The sequence below is a fragment of the Peromyscus maniculatus genome, chromosome 2 (assembly GCF_049852395.1).
Source record: "Peromyscus maniculatus bairdii isolate BWxNUB_F1_BW_parent chromosome 2, HU_Pman_BW_mat_3.1, whole genome shotgun sequence".
In the NCBI taxonomy this organism is placed as follows: domain Eukaryota; kingdom Metazoa; phylum Chordata; class Mammalia; order Rodentia; family Cricetidae; genus Peromyscus; species Peromyscus maniculatus.
The window spans coordinates 126,986,738-127,009,732 of record NC_134853.1 but is presented as its reverse complement, the minus strand read 5'-3'; the positions used below and the strand labels follow the sequence as shown (position 1 = coordinate 127,009,732).

The 22,995-nt window shown below is 40.5% G+C and overlaps 1 protein-coding gene and 1 non-coding gene across 4 annotated transcripts in view; one reads left to right on the top strand and one right to left on the bottom strand.

The window, feature by feature from the left end:
* Usp24 (ubiquitin specific peptidase 24) overlaps positions 1-22,995 on the bottom strand; it is a 141,763-nt gene that overhangs the window by 104,870 nt on the left and 13,898 nt on the right. For 2 of the 3 annotated variants that reach the window (XM_076564639.1, XM_006987206.4), the window contains exons 2-3: positions 6,562-6,727; positions 5,276-5,343 (exon numbers count right to left, since the gene is read on the bottom strand). In XM_076564639.1, the coding sequence (XP_076420754.1) occupies positions 5,276-5,343; positions 6,562-6,727 (234 nt within the window). The remainder of the gene's footprint in view (positions 1-5,275; positions 5,344-6,561; positions 6,728-22,995) is intronic. The other variant, XM_076564638.1, reaches the window with a different exon arrangement.
* On the top strand, positions 20,817-20,923 carry LOC121827668 (U6 spliceosomal RNA). The gene has a single exon (XR_006069988.1). It is a non-coding gene; the product is annotated as a U6 spliceosomal RNA (small nuclear RNA).

The following is a 22,995-nucleotide window of genomic DNA, read 5'->3' as shown; positions in this document are numbered from 1 at the left end:
GTTGAATCTCAGGTCAGGATAGCCCCTAACTCTGAATCCTCCATTTTAGCTTCCCAAATGCTGCAGTTGCAGGTGTGTGCCACCAAGTTCTCCCTAGTTCCATGTTTCTGGAAGGTTTCCCTTTAGAGGGAAAATATTGTGCAATAAAAACTCACTTTGGTCACATTGAAACCTGAAAGAAAAAAAAAAAGGTAGCCTGGACAAACCCAGATCTCAATAGTTACAGAGAGGGACTTCAGTTCTGCATTTTCAAAACACCCATTAGCTCCACTGTTGGCTCAAATGAGCAAAAATCCAAAGACTACATTTACATAAACTGGTGAGGCACCATTTTTTCCCAAGATTGACTATACACTGCTCCTATACCTAAAAATCACACATTAAAATAAGGCACTGACTGCAAGGCTTCATGTGATTTCAACATTAAAACGCACCACTCCATCGTCATCTCATTCGTTCACTTTGAACATGAAGTTCTGCCTTCTAGAAGAGGTGGGAGACAGGGGCACTTTGTGTAGAAGATGGGCATGAGGTTTAATTAAACCAACCATGCTCTGCAGCCACTTGGACTACTTCCTCGGGCGGAACAAGTGGGCTGGAAGGTGGAAAGTGAGGAATACAGAAGTAACAACACAGCCCTCCCTCACCCTCCATGCTCTCCGTACCCTACCTTCTACAAACGCTAGAGGCAGGAAGAGCCTCACACTAGGAAGTTCAGCTAGAGGAGGTAGCACCAAATCAATTAAATCCTGCCAAGTTTTCTGGGGGTGCATACAACTCTGCTGCTCTTCTGACTTAATCAAAGAAAGCATGCTTAATGTTAGGAAGGAGAGCCTTCTTCATAGTTCTAAACCATGAGAAAATTTAACTTTTGGGAATTCATAAAATTGAACCACACAATTCAGCCTATCTGTGCTCAGTTTCAGAGAAAAACAACCAACCAGCATTTGATTGTTCATTATAATGCCATTATTAGCTAAGGGCATAATATAACAGCTCTTCCAAGCAGTTCTGTTCCAATATGAATGTTACACACCAAATATAAAACTCACTACAGAACTTTCTGGATCTGGAGTTCCTCAACGAAAAAGTTGTTTTCTTTCTTAAAAATATGTTTAATGTTTTATTTATGTGCATGTATGTGTCTGTGTGTTTGTATCTGCAGGTGTGTGTGGATGCCTATGGAGGCCAGAAGAGGGTGTTATGTCCCCTGGAGCTAGAGTTACAAGTATCTGCCTGACAAGGGTGCTAGGAATCAAACTCTGGTCCTCTGCAAGAACAGCCAAGTTCATTTAACAGCTGAGCAAACTCTCTGGCCCCTAAAGGTTGTTTTTTAAACTAATAAGTTGTTTCCCATGACTAAATAAAACACACATTTCTTTCTCTAGAAGCATATGCTCATACTATGACATATGTCAATGTATGATAAAGAAGCCTCATATTTTAAAAGTTATTATATTTATAAAGAGCACGTTCTATTCAAAATTATAAAATGGTGAACAAATGCACATCTAATAACAGATCTCGATTCTAAATCATCTCCACCCAAATGACAACTTCAAGAGATTTATCCCTTTCTTTCAAAGATTAAACCATTTTTGTTTCTCAAATTAACACTGTCATTGTTTAAGCCTTGAATCAGGAATTCATACCCAAGTGCATATGGGAATAACTGTTTACAAATAGAGCATTTGTGTCACCAAGTTTTAAGATGAACACAAACTTCATCTATCTGTGAGTCTAGTGACTTCACTTGCATATGAGACAAAAATGAATGCAAAACCTTAAGTACAAGACAGTGGGACACTCATTCATCTATTCAGCTAAGGGCACTGAGCACTTGGTTTTGGCTAGGGAAGCAGCTATGTCTATGATACAGTCCTTTCTCTTATGAGGACTGACTCAGGTCCTGAACAGGGAAGTAGGCTGAATCAGGCTGCCTTTAGAAACACAAGCCTGTGGTCTATTTGCACTCTGAAGAAAACTGCTGTCTGAGAGAATGCTAACAAAATGAGGAGCAGACCTACCACTCTGGTTTTGACAAGCAATGTTCTCATCTGTCATTTGTTTCGGAAAGAACAAACTTTTAGTAGTTTAAAATAGGTTTCTGTCTTAGTAAAACAATAAACATAATGGTGCCCAAGCCTTAGGTACAGGGCTTGGGTCGTAACTGGGTTCCAGAACTCTGCATTTTGATTGGTTTTTGTAGTGGTCTCCATCTGTTACAAAGAGAGGTTTTCTTGAGGAGGGTGAGGACTACACTTATCTGGGTAAAAGGACAAATATTTAGAATGTAGTTAGGACTATGCTGGTTCAGTAAAGTGGTGGTTGTAGGTTGTCCTTCAAGATCTATGACTTCACTAGCTCTGGATTATCTGGCTAGATTTCCAGTACCAGGCATGATTTCCCTCTTGAGTGGGTCTTATATCCAATTAGAGGTGTTGGTTATCATCAAGGTACATGAATAACTATTGCAACCCTTAGGGTTATGATGCCATGCTGGTCATTGTTGTGGTTTATAGGTGTCATAGCTGGGTAGGACTGCTGATTTCTTCCCTCTTTTGGAAGCTTGCATGGAGCCTTCTGCTGCTACCAGAAAAGCTAGTCCTTAGGGAAGAGGCACTCAGGTCAGAACCAGCACAGGGGCCTCTGAGCCCTGTATCTGAAGTGCATAGTGTCTTCTTCAATAGGGACTTAGCTCCACTTGTGTGGGGCTACCAAGGGTAATAGCAATAGCCTATATGTTTTAAACAACCCTGGGTTTCTCATGTCTGCTGTTGAGAGTTCTGTTAGATTGTCTAGGGCTTTTGCGGGGAGCACTTTCAACTCAGATGGTAAATTTTCATTTAAACTATATATGTGTATTTATACACCAACTTCTGTGTATAATGGTTTTTTTTTTAAGTTGACAGGTAATAGTATGATTCCTTACGGATTTTTCAGACATCCTTACTCTCTTCCCTCTTTCTTCTGTATCTCTCTCCTCCACCTCCCTAATTAGAGGAGTCAGAAAGAGTCTAAGAGCCAGTGGAACAGGGAGTTTGCTGTGAGACTGTGTCTCCTAGAAATGTCAGAAGTTATACCCATAAAGTCTCACCACATGGCTGCCTAAACATGGGCTGAACAAGGCTGATGCCAACAGACACGCAAACATGAAGAAGGTGGAAACCTTCACCCCGCACAAAGAACTCCGACAACTAAGGAATGCTGAGAGCAGGAGAATAGTCTTCTCCAGGGAAGAGCACACTGATACCAAATAGTCATCCTGAAAACATATGGACTATGGACTAAGCATGTTGTAGTTGTGTATTTCATGGCAGTCCATTTTCCTAACAATTGCGATAATGTGCTGTGAAAGATTGAAATTTTGAATATTTACTGTATGTGGCATAAAATTATGAGTCAGTGGAATTAAGGATTGTGAGCATTTGATTGTTATGTGAGGTCTTAGGGAAAACTTGCCAAGTTTAGGATGGAACATCACTGGAGTAAGTTCAAAGAGAAACAGCACATGGCTCTTTTGGGTACGTGAACACAATGTATGACTCTTAGAGTCTGGGTCCATGTTTTAAGAATTGAATGTCTCTGTACTCAACCAATAAAGTCTTGTCACACCAACTCCAGTGTTGTCCGTGTGACATGAACAATTATGTCAATAATAGCGGATGGGAGATATGTGTCCCACGGGACTAAGCTCCCTGGAGGTTCCTGGCAGAGTGCCCGTGTTATGTTTCCTTCTCAGAGAAGATGTACTTCACAGATCACGAGCTCCCTGGGCTATGGGTTTTGTATAACTGCTTTTCTGATAATGTTCTAATTAATCTATGAAGCACAGCCAAAATTAATGAATGCTTGGGTTGTGAACTATGGAAGAAAGGGAAAGCTGGACATGGATCTTAATCAGATATAGCAGAATGAGCTATTTCTTAAAAACCCCAAGCCACTAGATAAAAAAAGTATAAAGGTTCAGACACTTCTAGGGAATAAACACTCACCCACTAGGAATCCTTTGGGAATCCCAACTAAAATGATTTATGGCAAAAGACGTTATCTCATAGGAGGCAGATGATGGGCCCCTCTGTTGAGGGAGTTCAGCATGGGAAACTTAAAGACTACAACAGGACCCTTTCCCCTTACAGGTGTAAAAGTACAAGAGTCCATATTCCAACGGGTAAAAAAGTTTTATATTAAAAGAGCTTTGTGGTGGAAGAACTGAAGAAAGACTTAGAGAGGGTCTGCAGCATCCAAATTGACTAAGTGGGTCATGAGAACCAGAAAAGTAGGAGTGTATAATGAACTAGAAAACTGCTGGGATAAGATAAGGGACACAGCTGCAACCGCAAGAAGCCTACACAAGTCTAGGGACCGTACTAAGTTTAGAAAACACAGACTGCTCTTTGGGTCATAAAGTTCTTGTGAGTGAAGGGATATGTCTAGTGCCGATTAATAATTATGTGCTTGCTGTTTTTTAAATTATTGCCAAGCTCTTGTTGCTCCTTGTATGACTTGACAGTTTTCTTTTCTGTATATAAACTACTGGTTTACAGAAGTAAAATTACAACAGATTCAAACCACTTCTGAGTGTGTTGTCTGTCAGTCGCCGAATCCTTGCCTTCCTGACTACCCAAGCCCTGGTTCTCCTACGGTCGTGGTACCCCCGATGGGCCAGTCCGTGGCAAAGTCTCAGTTGTGAAAGAAAAAATAAGAATATCTATCTGTCTACATACCTATGTATCTAGACATTCACACACGTTCATCTATCTATCTATCTAGATACACACATATATATATGTGTATATATAACGAAAACTAAAGAAAAGAGAGGCTATGAATTTCAAAGAAACCAAGGGGTAAGTACATAAGAGGGTTTGAATGAAGTATAGATTTGGAGGGAGAAAGGAGGAAGGGAAATGATATAATTCTATTAATCTCAAAAATTAAGAATTAAAAAAAACATGAAGTGGCTATTTGGGTAATGAATACTAAATTTTCAAAGTACCACAACCTGTAAGCTATACAATCTCCTACTATAATTAAATTAATCTATTCTTTAGCAATTAAATATTAGAAAGAATTAACCAAAGGTAAATGTAAATACTTGAATATAATAGAAGTAAATTATTGGTAAGTTTCAATTTCAAAGCTTATTTCATATTAGAGGATTCCTCAGTTGAACAAGATTCATGAACTGATTTTATGCATAAATATCTAAAACTAAAACCAAAAGTTCAGCTGCCTTTGCCCTACCAGCAATCAAATCAGCACATTTCCTTACCTTTTTAAATGCCTCGGGCATACACCGCTCCATAAATCTTTTGCAGTTCTCATCGGACTCTGAAAGACCTTGGTTAGATAAACAAGAGGATATAACTTATGTAGATTTCAAGCTTTTTGTAGACATTGGATATTTGTTCCAAATCATACATATAGATCTTTATCACAAAACCTTGTTTCTTAAGCAATTATTAAAAGCTGATGCAGACATTCTGCTATGTATAGTAGCAGGCTGAGAAATAATCATAGCATTCAATAAACACTAATTAAAACTGAAATGGATGGTCTTATGTCTCCATGTCACAGTAACTTATGTGACCTGATGAGATAAAACAGCAGCAGCTACCTAAACAGCCATTTATAAAAGCACAAATATTTGAAACAAATGCCCAAATTACTCTTCTAAAGCACGTGGATGAACTATGTAAATAAAACAAAGAGTTGTGTCTGCAATAACATATACAGCAAGTAATGGATGCTAAGTGAATGGAAGAACCTACTGTAAAAGTTATTCACAGGAAGAATGCATTGCTTTTTTACTTTTTTTATTTTTACTTGTTTACAATTTATTTACTGTGGAGGCAGGTGATGTATATATGTGGAGGTTGGGGGAAAACTTAAAGGAATAGGGCCTCTCCTTCCACCATCTGGGTCTCAGGATTTGAACTCAGGTTGTTCGACTTGGAGGCAAGTGCATTTACCTACTCAGACAATTAACTCCCTGGGTCCAAAATGCTTTTCTCTCTTAAACTTAGTAATGAATTTTACCAGTAGGAATACTGATAAACAATTCTATTTTTGAGAACTCCTGCCTAGCATCCTAACAGACCCTTAATAAATACCAGTGTCAGGAAATCAATACTACGGACCATAAGTGTCTGTTGGGGTTAAATCTAGGACTTGTCAAAATATTTCCTTTGATACATCTTACATTTAATCATGATTAGTAAACTATGCATTCTTCCCGTCTCCTTCCCCCTTCCTTCCCATTCTCAGGGAAGCACACTGCCAGAATTCTTCCTAGTCTTGAAAAAAAAAAAGCTCTGAATTGAGCCCAAATTGAAAGTGCTCCAAGCTTCTAGGGAAAAGTTAATTTTAGTCTCCACAAAGCTTTTCAATTATATTACAGATACTCTACTAGAATTGAAAACAAACAGCTGATTTAGTTAAAGCTTTTATCCCACAGGGAATAACAGAGACTGAGAAAATAAATCACACAATGACACACACAAAGATGAAACTTTGGGTCCTGTAGCAAACATCTGAGGGATGACAGTGAAAGCTTACCGAGTCTTGCTAAGTAGGTAGAAGCCAAGAGACATTTGCCTAGTGATTCCTCCCGCTTGTATGGGATAGACCAATGATCAGTCAAAACACGGCTTTCCAGTTCATACAAATTTGTTGTGGGGAATTCAATTCCTTCCCCTGAGCAATTTCCATTTTCATCATTCTTCTGAGAAAAAAGGGAGAAGAATAAAAACAAACACTCCAGTTAGTGACCTCTCCAAATATTCAGAATTTAACAAAGAACAGATAATCAATGGTAATTATGTATACCAATAGTGTGGATTGATCTTTCTCAAAACTACAATTTCACCAAAGAGCAGAAATTCCCAACTTACATTCTGACATCTCCCTTCCCTCTCAGAGGTTATCATTTCTTCAAAAATGAATTCTCATTTTCTCATTATAAAATATTAAAACTACCACCATTGTCAGCCACACTGCTCTAACTTAACTTTCTAACTTCGAGGATAAACTTGAAGGAGGCATCTAATCTATTATCATCTCCTTGCCTGACAAAAATTACTAATAATACCACAATCGGGATCCCAGAGTCCTTACCCCCACCCCCAAATGACTGCTATTATGGTTATGACTGAACTTTACATTTATACACCTTTAAACCAATGACTATGTTTCAATCTTTCCCCAATACTTCTCAGGAATATTTGAGCTTCTGCCTAACCCTCCTCTTAGAAAACTAGATTTTCTTCCCTTATCCATGCCTATCTGTGGGTTTGGTTCCTCCTGTTGGGCCCCTCCTTCTGTATGTCCTCCCCTTCTTAGCCACCAACTACACGAGTCCCTCAAGCCTCAGTACTAGGCCCTCTTTTCTGTCCCAGGCAATCTCCGTGATTTACCTGCCCTTCAAATCTCAATTATAATCCAGAGACAACTCATAAACTTCTTTTGGTTTATAAAGTTTTAAACGCGCGCGCGCGCACATGTGCTGATTATGGGCATGTCCATGTGGGTACCCAAGGAGGACAGAAGGACACTGGATCCCCTGAAGTTACAGGTTGTCATGGTACTCCCAAACTCTGGACTTTTGCAAGGGCAGCAAGAACTCTTTAACAGCTGAGCTTTCTCACTATCCTCAGATGATTCATAAATTTCTATCCCCAGCAGAGACCACTCTTCTGACCTGCAGGCTCACAAAGGCAGAGGCCTATTTAACATCTTTTCCGATTCAATATGTGTCCCAAACCAAGTTCACATGCTTCTCCTTAATTCCAGTCCACTTCTCTTCTTTTCCATCCTGGCAAATGGCACATTTGTCTGGCAGCAAATCAGAATCCAGGAGACCATAGTTAACACTTGTTTTCTAATCTCCATCCTCAAAAGCTAGTGATTATGCCTAAATTCCTTCATTCCTCTCAAATCTACACACTTCTGTTTTCATAGTCACCTCCTAGCCCACTTTACTCCTGGGTTATTTTACACATTTCCTAACCAGTAGGAGGAGGGGTGAGAAAGAGACCACTCATATAGTTTGCCAGGCTCATCTTAAAAAGCACAAATCTAATGTTAACCCCCAAATATTTACTATCCTTAAAATCAGTTTTTAAATGTTCTATAAGGCCTTGCGAATGACCTATCTCCTATCTCCCACTCTAGCTTTCTGTTCTCTAGTTTCTCTAGGACCTACCAGCTTCTTGAGAGGCACAACACAGCAATACTTCTGGTGTTAGCAATGTGCTACTCTCTTGATCAAAAGATGACAATTATTTCCCTTGGCCTTGAAGTAGGGTGAGGCTTTGTGTCTCTGGCTTGATGTCCAAGCCTACGTCATGAAAAGGGAATAACCTCCTGGCTCTCTCTGGAATAGTTCCCTGGACTCTTTTGTTACCAAAAAACACTATGTACTGGGGAAATCCAGGATAAATGAAGAGATCACCTATGTGTGTCCTGTCCAATAGCTTCACTTGGGCCCCACCAGAGAGCCAGGGAAGGAGCTCCCAGATTCAAACCTCTAGCCATTGTCTTCAGCCTTAAGTCTTTCAGCTGAAGTCTCAGAAGTCACAGGGCAGGGACAAACTGTTCCATGGGGAGAAGTCTGAGGCTGTTTCCTGCAGAACCACTGTGCATAATGCTATTTTTATGCTACTACTCCTAATTCATCTTTGCCCTCTTAAGCCTACTTGACTCCTATACATACTTGATTCTTTCCGAGAGACTCTCTAAAAGTTCTAAATGAGGCTAAATTTCACCCCAAAATTCACTCTTGCCATTCTGAAGTACTCCCTCATAACACTCACTACTCACAAATGTAATTTGACATTTATTTATGGGTTTGTTGTTTGTTAACTTTTTTGGGACAGGGTCTCACTAGGCAGCTCTGGCTGTCCTTGAACTCAGATATCCATTCACTTGCCTCTGCCTCCCAAGTGCTGGGATTAAAGGAGTGCACCACCATGCTAGGTGGATTTATGGTTTATGTTTGACCCCCACAAGACCAAGCTCCATGATAGCACAGACCTTGGTTACTTTTGATGACCTTTTATCTCCAGAGACTAGTGCCTAAGTCAAAGTCAGTCCACACTAAATACTGCTAAATGGGAATTGGCCGTGCAAACAAAGATGCAACTTGTAACAGGCTGAGGGAAGACATGCCTTTCGTTTTCACCTTGCTGACCTGTAAGAGAGCAATCAGAACCCCAGCTGTCCAAAACCTACTAGGTTTACTGGGTTGTTTAAAACCTAGTTTCAATCACTGCATAATTCACCCAGGACAAAATAATGAAACCATTCCATAAAAAAACTCTCTATGGGGCTGGAGAGATGGCTCAGAGGTTAAGAGCACTGACTGCTCTTCCAGAGGTCCTGAGTTCAATTCCCAGCAACCACATGGTGGCTCACAACCATCTGTAATGAGATCTGGTGTCCTCTTCTAACCTGTAGTCATACATGCTGTATACAAAATAAATAAATAAATCTTAAAAAAAAAAAAAAACTCTCTAACTTCAATAAAGGAAAACCCCACCATTATAAGAAAGAAATAATAAAGCACAAGAAAAGGATTTTAAAATTCTGCATTAACGGTATCTAAAGGAATCTAACAGCATTTTCCAGGCTGAACTGGTATGACAGTAAGTGGAAAAGCAGGAAGGTATAAAAGAAAACGTAAATTGGGCAGTGAAATATGAGAGTGGCAAGTTAAATAGATGAGAATCATAATAAAAAAAAAAAGCTGGGAGTGATAGTGCACACTTATAATCCCAGCACTCTGGAGAGAGGGTGGTGGATCTCTCTGAGTTCACAGTCATCCTGGTCTACATAGTGAGCTCCAGGACAGCCAGGAAGATATAGAGACTCTGTCTTAGAGAAAGAGCCAGAGCCAGAACAAGAAGGGGGATGGGGAGGATAGATAGGGAAAACACTATTCATGTTGTATAACACCTCGGAAATACACAATTCATAAGTACTGTAAAGAAATAAATTTTTTTCTTAAAGGAACCTGAGGTAATATATCAAATCATAGATGAAGTCACATACTGTACCCTGAGTTGTGTTGGAGAAAGATTTAAAAAGAATACCTTCAATGTCTTCAGCATTACAGGGTGAATGGTATTACCCCTCAAATGCATGTTCCAGTCCTCACTCTAATGGGAATATACAGCTGTCCCTCAATATCACCATGAATTAACACCAAGAAACCCCACCCACATGGATGCTCAAGACTTATAGAAAATGGTGTTCTACTTGCATATAATCCACACATACCTTCCCATAAGCCTGAAATCATCTCTATTGTAAATCAATTATTTACAATACCTGATACAATGTTCATGCTATATAAACATGTGCTATTTTGTGTTGTTTAGACACTAATGACAGGAAAATAAGCCTGGACATGTTAGCACAGACACAATTCTTTTTCAAATATTTTTGGTCTCTGAATGGTTGATTCCATGGATAAGGCCACTGTTATGAAAGTGAAAAGAAAGCCCTGTATGATGGCTCATGCCTTTAATACTATCACTTAGAAGGCAGAGATAGGCCGATTTCTGAGCTCAAGGCCAGTCTGGTCACAGAAAGGGAGCTCCAGGACTGCCCAGGCTACACAGAAAAACCCTGTTTGGGCAGGGGTAGCCAAAAAAAAAAAAAAAAAAATACAGAATGTGAGAAGTATTTGAAAATATGAAAAGGTACTTAATTCTAGGATATAGAAGAACTTCCCAGGCAGTGGTGGTGCACGCCTTTAATCCCAGAACTCAGGAGGCAGAAACAGGCAGATCTCTGTGAGTCTAAGGCTAGCGTGGTCTCCAAAGCGAGTTCCAGGAAAGGCGCAAAGCTACACAGAGAAACACTGTCTCAAAAAACCAAACAAAAAAACTTAGGATTCAAGTTTCAAATGGACATTTCTCCAAAGAATATCAATGAATGGTAGGTACATAAAAAGATATTCAATATCATTAGTCATTAGAAAAATGCAAATTGCCGGGCGGTGGTGGCGCACGCCTTTAATCCCAGCACTTGGGAGGCAGAGCCAGGCGGATCTCTATGAGTTCGAGGCCAGCCTGGTCTACCAAGTGAGCTCCAGGAAAGGCGCAAAGCTACACAGAGAAACCCTGTCTCGAAAAACCAAAAAAAAAAAAAAAGAAAAATGCAAATCAAAACCACAAGATATTACTGTATCACATGCCTTGTGGCAGCCAAAATATAAATGGCAATTGCTGTGGCATGGTCTGTATGTCAAATTGCTCTGATTGGTCAATAAATAAAACACTGATTGGCCAGTGGCTAGGCAGGAAGTATAGGCGGGACTAACAGAGAGGAGAAAAGAAAGAACAGGAAGGTGGAAGGAGTCACTGCCAGCCACCGCCATGACAAGCAGCATGTGAAGACACCGGTAAGCCACAAGCCGCGTGGCAGAGCATAGATTTGTGGAAATGGATTAATTTAAGTTATAAGAACAGTTAGCAAGAAGCCTGCCACGGCCATACAGTTTGTATGCAATATAAGTCTCTGTGTTTACTTGGTTGGGTCTGAGCAGCTGGGGAACTGGCGGGTGACAAAGATTTGTCCTGACTGTGGGCAAGGCAGGAAAACTCCAGCTACAGGTAATAGTCAGTATTGATGAGGATGAAGAAAACTGGAACCATCATATCTTGCTGATGATATTATAAAATGGTAGAGTTGTTTTTGCAAGATAATCTGGAAATTTCTCAAAGATCAATAGTTATTACAAAAAGATACAATAACTCCTCCCCTTGTTATATATCTAAGAGAAATGGAAACATATTCATACAAAAACAACACAAATGTTCACAGGAGCATTATTCAAAGATGGGAACTTTCCAAATATGCATCAAAACTCATAATTTAATATAACATTACAAAGTTATATCCATCAAAGGAATATTTTCCCTAAAATGAAAACATAGGTATATATTATGATATGAGTGAACTTCAAAACATTATGCTAAATCAAAGAAGTCTGACATGTAGGTCCATATACTGTACCACTCTGTTTCTATGAAATGTCCACAAGAGGCAAATCCACAGCCACACAGGAGAGGTTAGCGGCTGGTGGCGGAGAGAGAGGAAGGGGGTCAGTAACTGTAATGGGTATTACAGATGTGATGGTTCTCTTTTGTGTGATGAAAATACCCAGAAGTGGTTGTGACAGCACACACAACCCTGTGCACAGATACTTGAAAGGGAAAACTTTATGGCATGTGAATATGCCATTTTATCTCAATAAAATCATTAAGAGAGCTAACAAATTAAGGATAGTGATTATAGTTCCTCAACCAAGAATTTCAAAACAGAGTTGAACCTTATGACCTGTAATGAAATATAATACTTATGACCAGTAAGACAGTTTTAAAACAGCATTTTAAAAACAGTAATTAGGGTCTGACATGTGAAAATAGCATGCAGCCTGCTGAGCAGTTAACATTTTTAGTCTTAAAAAAGGAGGGAATAAGAAGAGTTAGGGTACATACATATACTACACACATGTATGAAACTGGCAAAGACTACAAGACGCTCTCTGGAAAAGGAGGGGAAAGCTATGGAGGAGGCACTTGGAGGAGGCGACTGCCAGCCTGGAGCAGGAGCTTCCCAGGGGAGGAGACAGCGGTGCGAACCCGTCTCTAAGCTGTTCTGAGCCATCAGTTTGAGGTGGGCCTGTTCTTGGCAAAAACTCTATATTGAGCAAAAGAAAACACACAGAGGAGTTTAGGACTGTCCTACTGTAACACAGTTCCCAACAGACATAACATATAGGAGGCATTTAAGAAAAACTCAGGAATGTAGTATATTATTTTCATATTAGACATCAAATCTAAACGATAAAAGTAACAATAACTACTCATTCTAAGTTGATTAGAGATAGTTTATTGAAAGCTTGTTATGTTTCAGACTTAATACTCCACAAAGGCAATTCCTGTCTTTATGGGTTAGGGTATATGTGAGTTGGGAGAATGGACAAAAGGTGGGGGTAGGCAAGCCTAAGAACTGAGGGTCCCCTGGGAGGAAGGCACAGAGCACATTTCAAACCAGGAATACTTTATTTTTCAGAAGTAGCAATACCTCAGTATTTTTAGATTTTTTTTTAATTTATTTACTTTTATTTTATGTGCATTGGTGTTTTGCCTGCAGGTCAGATCTTAGAGTTACAGACAGTTGTTAGCGGCCATGTGGGTGCTGGGATTTGAACCCGGGTCCTTTGGGAGAGCAGTCAGTGCCCTTAACCATTGAGCCATCTTTCCAGCCCCCGATTTTTTTTTATATAACATGAAAGGATATCTTATTGAAAAAATATCCTTAATTTCACTTAAAACTAAAAATCACTTATTTTTAAAAAAATGATTTTCCAATGCTTAATAAATCCAGTGTTTGTTAGAAATGCACAGTTCTGATACTAAGGCAGAGGGAAATGAGCCTCCCAACAACTGAATGACCCCTTTAACTGACAAAAATCACTAATGATAGTAACTCTCTATTCAGTCATCTAGTAGAACAAAATGCACATGAGCTCATGGACACATTATAAATGTGCTTCTAAACTGGCCAGTTTGGAATTAAAATCAAAGCGATGAACATTGCTATATACACATACATCTTAAACTGTTTCCTAAACATGCAATTAGCTTATTACTATAGATACAAAAAAAATAAAAAAAGTCTAGTTCCCATATTTGCTAGAATCTGAACACTAAGGCAATTTAAAAGGTGATTGTCACTTTATCTGTTTGCAAACAGACCAAGGGACATTATTTTCTTACGTTGCCACTGTGTGGTATGACTCTCCTGCCTCTGAGGTCAGCAAAGACACTTACATTTAGCATATGGATTCTGAAAGAAATTTGTGTCTGCCTAATTTCTATATTATAAATTATAATTAGCAATGGCCATCTGAGTTTTACTCATTATCTACACACTTGCCTGTTTGAAAAAGGCAAATGAACCAACTTAAATGGAGGCAACATCTTTACTGGGGGCTGAGTTACACAAATTTACTTGACATATACCAACAAGCTTTTAAATTACTATCATAACTTTAGTCTTTATTTAGGAAGCCATCTTTGTAGAGTTAAAAATGAAACAGCAGCTGGTTCCAGAACTTGCCCAGGGTGTGTTATTTAGAAGTCAACACCCCTTTGTTGAAAAAGCAAGTGAAATCTACTTGAGGAGGTCCTGGTGCCTGCTAGTAAAGAGATAAGCTTCCATCAGCCCATTTCCTGAACAAACACACATAAAGATTATTTGAATTAATGGAGAAAAGACTGCCAATGCTGCTCAACATTTATTTTAATATTAAATTCATTTATTAAACTATCCCATTAGCAAACAATGTAGTTAAAAAAAAAAAAACTTTGAAATTTTTGACCAGGTATAGAAAGATGAAGATGGCAAAATTTCTCTATGATGACTTTAAATAATCTGTCTGTAACTTAAAGAAGACTACTATTGCCGGGCGGTGGTGGCGCACGCCTTTAATCCCAGCACTCGGGAGGCAGAGGCAGGCGGATCTCTGTGAGTTCGAGGCCAGCCTGGACTACCAAGTGAGTTCCAGGAAAAGGCGCAAAGCTACACAGAGAAACCCTGTCTCGAAAAACAAAACAAAACAAAAAAAAAAAAAAAAAAAAAGAAGACTACTACATGCCAATGGCGTAAAACATGAAAACCATTAACCTTTGATTCCAAGTTACTGATTTACAAAAACTTTCATAAAATGTTAAGATTGTCCACTTTATTTATAAACTATTTTCCAAAGCAATTCAATTGCTTACAGGTTATTGTTATTTCCAGCTACAGAATAATTCCTAAAATACTGCTTCCTGGAAAAATGAAGAGTCGATGGACAAGTCAGGGTAGGCAGTCCCCACGCCAGCACACTGTCCCAGGATGGTGTGCACACTGGTTTCCCAGAATGCCTTTGCACTCAGGGTTATGTTCATTAAGTTTCCTACAAACACTGACATTTTGTCCGGTGCTTGCATTAACCCCTGATGGTTATCCGTGTACTCAGAAGTTATCTAACTCAAAGGCACATATATAATTTCAAAGCTCAGGAATAAAGCGCTGGCAGTAGTTGCTGTTAGTAACTGAACCGATGGGCCTTCAGTGTGAAGCTGGCAGGAGGAGGGATGGTGTGACAGAGGGGAGCGGAGTGAGCGAGCAGCAAAGGGAAAGTCGCATACCCGGCAGTCCTGAGCTCACACACTAACAGAGCAAACAAACTGGGCTCAGGGAAGACACGCTCCTCACCCAGAGTCTCACTCCGGACAGTGCCTTGCCTATAACAACAGCCACTCATATGTTTAGATTAGACGAAATTGTTGTGGCTGGGAGAGGTGGTGCATATCTTTAACCGCAGCACTTGGGAGGCAGAGGCAGGCAGATCTCTGAGTTCAGTTCCAGGCCAGCCTGGTCTACAGAGCGAGTTCCAGGACAGCCAGGGCTACACAGAGAATCCAACACACAAAAATGAAGTTGTGTCCAGTGGAATGGCTCAGTGGGTGAAGGTGCTGCCAAGTCTGACAACCTGAGTTTGATTGTCGGGTGCACAGAGTGGAAGGAGTGAACTCCCTCTCCCAAGCTGTCCTCTGCCCTACACACACACACACACACACACACACACACACAGTAAATACATGTAATAAAGAAAATTTTAATTAAAACAAAAAGCTTAAATTTCAGTCCCCTCAGACCTAGGACATGCATAACAAATTTTCCAGTTTATCCTTGGACAGGTGGAGAGGCAAGGTTTCCAGAGTACCACTCCAGAACCCAGGCAAATGTTTTCACAAGGAACAAACAAGGTGCTGGAGGGATGGCTCAGTGGTTAAGAGCACTGACTGCTCTTCCTGAGGACCTGGGTTCAATTCCCAGCACCTACATGGCAGCTCACAACTGTCTGTAACTCCAGTTCCAGGGGACCTGATGTCCTCTCCTAGCCACCACAGGCACCAAGCATGCATGTAGTACATAGACATAAATGCAGTCAAAAACTCATACATGTAAAATAAAATACTTGAAAAAATCTGTTTCAAGTGCAAACAGGATGGACATGGCTGCTCATCCTGCAGTGCCAGCTATGAGTGAGTTTCAGGACAACCTGGCATACAGAGTGAGACCTTGTCTCAAAACCAAACCCAACAAAAACCACAAACAAGCAAGCAAACTGAAATTTAAAAAATGTCCCTACAATTAAGATCTGGGCATGAGAGGATTACCAACTAAAATCTCTTTTCTTCCAAAGCATTAGTATTTTTTTTTTTTATAAACTAAAACGATATTAACATTCTTGCTAAGAGGTTATCTAGCGTAGGCAGCTGTCATTTGTTCTTAATTTTGGTGTAATTTCATTTTCTAGGTATTCTTAAATGTGGATTCTGTCACCAACACTTGCTAACTTTGTGACCTTAAATAAGGTCCTGAGTCTCTCCTGTGTGCCTTCGTTTTCCTCAATGAGAGACAGGGACTAGGATTACTACACAGCCAAGACTCCAGGTAGAAAGCTGAGGAGCCGACAGGAGCACATCATATAGCAGGCCAGCCTTTCTTCAGGTTGCTGGTAACTGTTCTCTCTCAGATGGACTGACTAGCCCTGGAGTCCTAAAGTTACTTCAAATGTCCCACATCCTCCAAGAACTAACAGTTCTGCCTGAATCTGTTTCCTACCTCCCTCTCCTTCCCTCCTATGGTAGTGTGAATGAGAATGGCCCCCATAGGCCCATATATTTGAATGTTTGATTCCCAGTTGGACTATTTAGGAAAGACTAGAAGGGGTGGCCTTGATGGAGGAGATGTGTCACTGGGGGCGGAGGGGGGATGGACTTTGAGGTTTCAAAAACTGGTGCCAGGTCCAGTCTTGCTCTCTGTCTGCCTCCATCTTGTAGATCAGATGTAAGGTCTCAGCTACTGCTCCAGTGCCAAGCTTGCCTGCCTGCCACCATGCTTCCCACCATGGTGACCATGGACTAGCCCTCTAAAGCTGTAAGCCCCCCCAGTTAAATACTTCCTTTTATACTCTTCACAGCAGTAGGACGGAGACTAAAACACTTCCCAGTCTCTAAGAGTTTGTGAAATCTTCCCAACCAACTGGTCACCCCACATCTCAGAGCTCTCAACAGCTCGTTAACACGGCTTTAGCTGAAGACTTTCACATGCTGCTTAGATTGATACAACACTCACGTAACTGCCATCCCTTGGCCTGTGCCCTTCTCCTTACTTCAAACACTACCTGTCTTAATTAGGGTTTCTAGAGCCGTGATAAAAACCATGACCAAAAGCTACTCGAGGAGGAAAGTGTTTATTTATTTGGCTTATATATCCTGGGCTCATAGTCCCTTGAGGGGAGCCAAGGCAGGAGCCTGGAAACAGGAGCTGAAGGAGAGGCCATGAAGGAGTGCCGCTTACTGTCTTTCTCTGTGGCTTGCTCAGCCTGCTTTTTATACAACCCAGGATCACCTGCCCAGGGGTGGTACCTCCCACATCAAGTGAGCTGCCCTACATCAATCATTAATCAAGAAAATGCCCCCACAGACTTGCCTACAGACCAGTCTGAGGGAGGTAATCCCTCACTTCGATTCCCTCTTTTCAGATATGTCTAGGTTTGTGACAAGCTGACAAAACACAAACAAAAGGAGGCTGAGCCTACCATTCCCTCTCCACTTCCTCCCCCTGCTGCCAAGAGGTGCCTAAGAAGGAGAGCTTCTTTGCTGCTCTGGGTGCAGGCCCTTCCCACACTAACACACGCACACACTGCGCACACTCAATCGCACGTCACTCTCCAAACCCTTCTGCTCCAGCCCCTGGAGCACAAGGTCCTGTCATGAAACCATGCACCGTGGGCATGATCTTCCATCTACCCAGAATGCCACACTCAATTAGAATGCCCTTTCTCAGGCTAAGAAATTTCTGCTCCCACAAAGCCACTTCAGATATACCTCTTCCAAATTTTCAACATTCTTCCAAGCAAGGACATGTCCTCTGTCTTCTATTTTTACAGATAATTAGCTTTCTGTATTTTCTGGAAGCTGTGAATAACCTAAGACAGGTTCTGACTTTGAAGTCTGGAGAAAACAATTAGATAAGAATCTAATTTCTTGTAAAGAACATGTTACTCTAGAGTGCTATGAAAAAACATGAGGGAACCATTCAGCCTTTTTTTCCCCCCCTGTTCTTGTTTTTTTTTTAAGACAGTTTGTGTGTGTGTGTGTGTGTGTGTGTGTGTGTGTAGCCCTGCCTGTCCTAGAACTCACTGAGATCCTCCTACCTCTGCCTCTCAAATGCCGGCTCCATTCAGCTTCTTAAAAGAAGAAAAATTTTAAAAAAGAAAGCATACCATAACATGAACAGACCCTGAGGTTAAAAGAAATAAGCCAGTTCCAAAAGACTAGTCTTATGCGATTCTACATATAGTAGAATACTATAGTATATACTAGTACTATATGATATACTATACTATATACTAGTACTATATGATTTCACATATAGTATCTAAATCAAGCACTGAAATAAAGTAGAATGGCATTTGTCAGGGGCTAGTGAGCAGTAAGTTTCTTAACAGGTATAGAGCTCATGGTTTTCGTAATATAAAAAAGTTCTAGAGATCTGTTTCACAACCATGTGAACATACTTAGCACTACTGAAATGTATACTTTAAAAAAGGAATCCCCTGCAATCACAGTTGAAGACAACCTACTATGTGAGAACACATATAAGCCAACCCCCAACAGACAACTACTTCATTGCAGTTGTATACTGTACACGTGGTTAGTTACTAGTTCTTAGCAGGCCTGACCCACCAGCACCATTTAACTCTGCTGCTCCCTGGCTCCTCCACCACCAGGTTCTAGGACAAAGCCCCTGCCTAGTTTCTCACCACCCAGTGTCTAGAAATGAGTACCTTGGAATCCAGTCTTCAGACCTCTTCTCTATTCATCAACACTTACTGCCTGTGAGTGGAGTCTACTCTAATGCAGTTTTTCCACCTTGTGTGCAAAATTCTCTCTCTAATGCACCGTTTTAGAAGTTGAATTATCCCATTCCCCATGAAACTGAACACTGAGGAATAAAACTGCCAGGTAGAGCTGAGCTTTGGTTTGACTCACTGAGAAATCTCAGTGGTTTGTTTTTATTGTTGTTTATATCCTCCCTCAAAAACCAATTTTTTGCCCCTCTGGAGAATTATTACCCTGTTGAGAACGCAGGTCCCAGTGGGTCCCAGTGGTGCTCTAAATACTACTTCTGAGCGGAAGGCTTCTATTTTGGCTACAGTCGAGAACTCTTATCTGAACTCCAACCATATCACCAACACCCTTTCTGACAATTTCACTTGAATATCCAAAAGGCATTTTAACATGCCCTCTCCCATCTCAAAACTCCAAATCCTCCTATTTTCTGGTCTAAAATCGTCAACCCCTTCCTTATCTTCCCAAAGTTGAAGAGCTGACCTCCAACAATGTTTGCTTCCCTGATGTGCCTCAAACATACCAGCCTTGTTCTTAACTGGAGTCTTCTCACTAAGTGTTCCTTCAAATTCAAATGGCATGACCCACTGCTTTTTAGATAAAGTTTTATTGGAACACAAACCTATTCATTTGTTTACATTTATATGGTTACTTTCCTATGAAGACAGCAGAGCTGAGCAGAGACAGAGACTTTATGGCTCACTAAGCCTTAAATGTTTACTATGAGACCCTGTAGAGCACAACTCTACAGTGCTCTCACTTTCTTCAGGTCTTTGTTCACACACGACCTCCTCCACGAACGAAGCCTTCCCTGAACAATCTATTTAAAAAGCAGCCTGCTCTTGTCTACTTACTCTAGCAAGCTCTCTCCCCTGTCCACTCGACTTTCTCCCACACTACTTAAAAGCATCTAAGTTGGGCTGGAGAGATGGCTCAGAGGTTAAGAGCACTGGCTGCTCTTCCAAGAGGTTCTGAGTTCAATTCCCAGCACCCACATGGTGGCTCACAACCATCAACAATGAGATCTGGTGCCCTCTCCTGGCATGCAGGAAGAACACTGTATACATAATAAATAAATCTTTAAAAAAAAAAAAAAAAGCATCTAAGTCTACATTTTACTTACTTATCTTGCTTTGCCTGTCTTCTCTGGACAAAGGCTTCAGCAGGGAGATGTTTTTGTTGCATCATCTAAGCTAGTGTCCAAAACAAAGGTGCTCCATAAATATTTATGAATGAGTGAGTGTATGTTAGGTATCTGATAAATACTTGCAAAAATGAAGAGAAGAGGAAGGGATCTTGGGCACAAAGAACTCTGTGTACTCAAGCATTTCAGAGTGACATATTTAAAGTACATTGCCTATCTTTGTAATATCAAATCTGAGCTGTTTTAAACCATTTATTTAGACATTTGGCACCTCCAATCAAACTATGTTACACAATGGGAGGAGCTTTGTCTTGTCTATTCAGTTCCCAGTGTCTATACTTTTATCTGATAGTCAGCTGCTCCCTTACACAATTACCTCCAGAAATATCCCAGAATGTCTGCCTACACAGGTCTAGCACCAAGTGCTTAGGTCACTTTGAGATTATCTGATCCCTCTTTACAGATGAAATTTAACTAAAATCTATCTCAAAATAATTCTAATACCCACCAGAGACAAAGCAATGTCCCTGGAATCTCCATTTACTAACTTGTGAGGGAAACATGTCATTCACTGCTTTGCTTCCAACTATAAGTGGTATGGGAGGACTGAGTAAGACCACTTTCTAGTATGAACAAGGACTCTCCAGCTCCACATATATATTTATATTTAAAAAGTTCAAGAAGTGCTCGCTTGGGCAGCACATATACTAAAATTGGAACGATACAGAGAAGATTAGCATGGCCCCTGCGCAAGGATGACACGCAAATTTGTGAAGCGTTCCATATTTTTTAAAAAAGAAAAAAAGAAAAGAAAAAAGTGAAAGAAAATGCCCTGAAAACTCAAATTTCAAATGAACAAAAGTAAATCAATATACCCTAAAAGGTTAGCTACACAAATATCACTCCATTATAGGTATATAGGAATATAACTCCATTAAAGGTAGGCTTTATATTACTCCCTTTAGATAGAGATTCAATGTTCACTCAAGCAATGCATTCTAATTTGCCTTAATGTTCATAGCTGCAATAATTCCTTAGGCTTAAGAAAAAGATCCAGAAAGTGAGACCTGAGGACAATGGTGAGTAAAAGACAAGAAGGAAGAAAACAAGGTGCTATCATTTTTGGTGTGGAGAGAACACAGAACTGTAAGTCCAGAGACATAGCAAGGCAGGTCAGTGCTGTCCAGTCAGAGAAGCTTCTGTTTAGAGGGAGTGCTGGTCACTGCAGAGACTCACAACTGGTCCAGGTGCTGAGAAATGTGAGTGGGTGAGGATGCTCAGGCATATACAAGGCATCTACCTCAACCTCTACACGACTCAAGGGAGACTACGGAAGAGAGGGTGGGAAGAACGCAGAACCCGCGACAGGGAGGGCAGCTGTGAAAGACTGCCTTCTGCACACAGCATGGCTGCTGAGTTACCATTCACAATCCACACAGGAGGGGTCAATCGATACTCCAGCACAGAGGAAGGCAAAGGGCTCAGAGGACTGCCTTTCCAGAGGAGCTGCTGGCACAGGCGGCTGCTAGGCAGAGGGGGCATTTCTCACCAGTGGTACAGCCACTGTTAAAATGACCTTACTCCAATACATTTGCACCTATGCTACATGCAACCCGAATTCAACAACAGGTCCCCCAAAACAGGCAAGAACAAGAACCAGGCAAACAAAGACATGAAAATAGGAAGAGGACTTGTTGGGAAGGAAGGATTCAGGAATAAGACTGAGTTAAGAAAAGGTGATGGGTGAGTATGTGTGAAAAAGATCCAAATACATTATATACATGTATGAAATTATCAAAAACATTTAAACAGACAAACAAACAAGCATGGGGTTGAAGTCTCACCATTTGTATGATTTCAGAGGGAGATTTCTTAACCCTGGCTCAAATGATATTTGTTGGAAAAACTGTCCTGTCCACTGAAGGATGATTAACACTGTGGCACCACGAATATCTTAAGTTGTGATAGCTAACGAGAGTCTAGACATTGCCAAAAACAATGTCTACTGCCGTGCACCACCATACCAAGTTTATGTGGTACAGGGGACAAACCCAGAGCTAATCCATACTAGGAAAGCACTCTACCAACTGAATTGCATCCTCAGCACTCCTAGTTTAATTGTATGGTAGAATGTTTTCTCTTTCTCCACTAGAAATGATAATCTCTGCAAATAATCTCCTTACTCAAGTCCCAACTAGGCCAGGCAATGAAGTTATAGAGAAACGGCCTGGTGAACACCGCTTCTAAAAGTGAAGATTGTTCTTAAAGCGTCTATTGTGTTCTTTCCCATGTACACTGTTGTTCTATGAGCTACAGAAGACTATAAAGCAAAGGAAGTGGTACAGAATACCCAAGATCAAATGGAATGTGTTAAGTCCAAACCTGGTTTGTTATAAAAAACACTGGAAAGAGTTCAGAAAGTCCATTCCCACAAGCTGTAATAGAAAGGAAACACCCGACAGGGATCTCCTCAGACTCTACATTTAAATGGCCTTCAGCTACTGTTTCAAGTCTTAGGCACCCAGCCTAGACTACAACATGAGTTCCAGGACAGATAGAGCTACATAGTGAGACCCTGTCTCAAAAAATAAGAATAAAAATAAAGTTTTAAGCAACACAGTGTTAGAGGGTTATGTGATATATACGAATGGAAGAATATTTCAAAATGGTGATGGCAACAAATAGTTTCAAGAGCAGATTCTTTCATTTTGCTTTGTACCTCCACTAAGAAATGCTACCTTAGACTTTATGGAAAATAAAGAAAACCAACCCAGTCCTCAAAGCACTCACAATTCAGTATGAGTGAAAAACCATAGTATCAATATAATGGGATAAGTGCCACAACATGTGTTAATGTTGCAT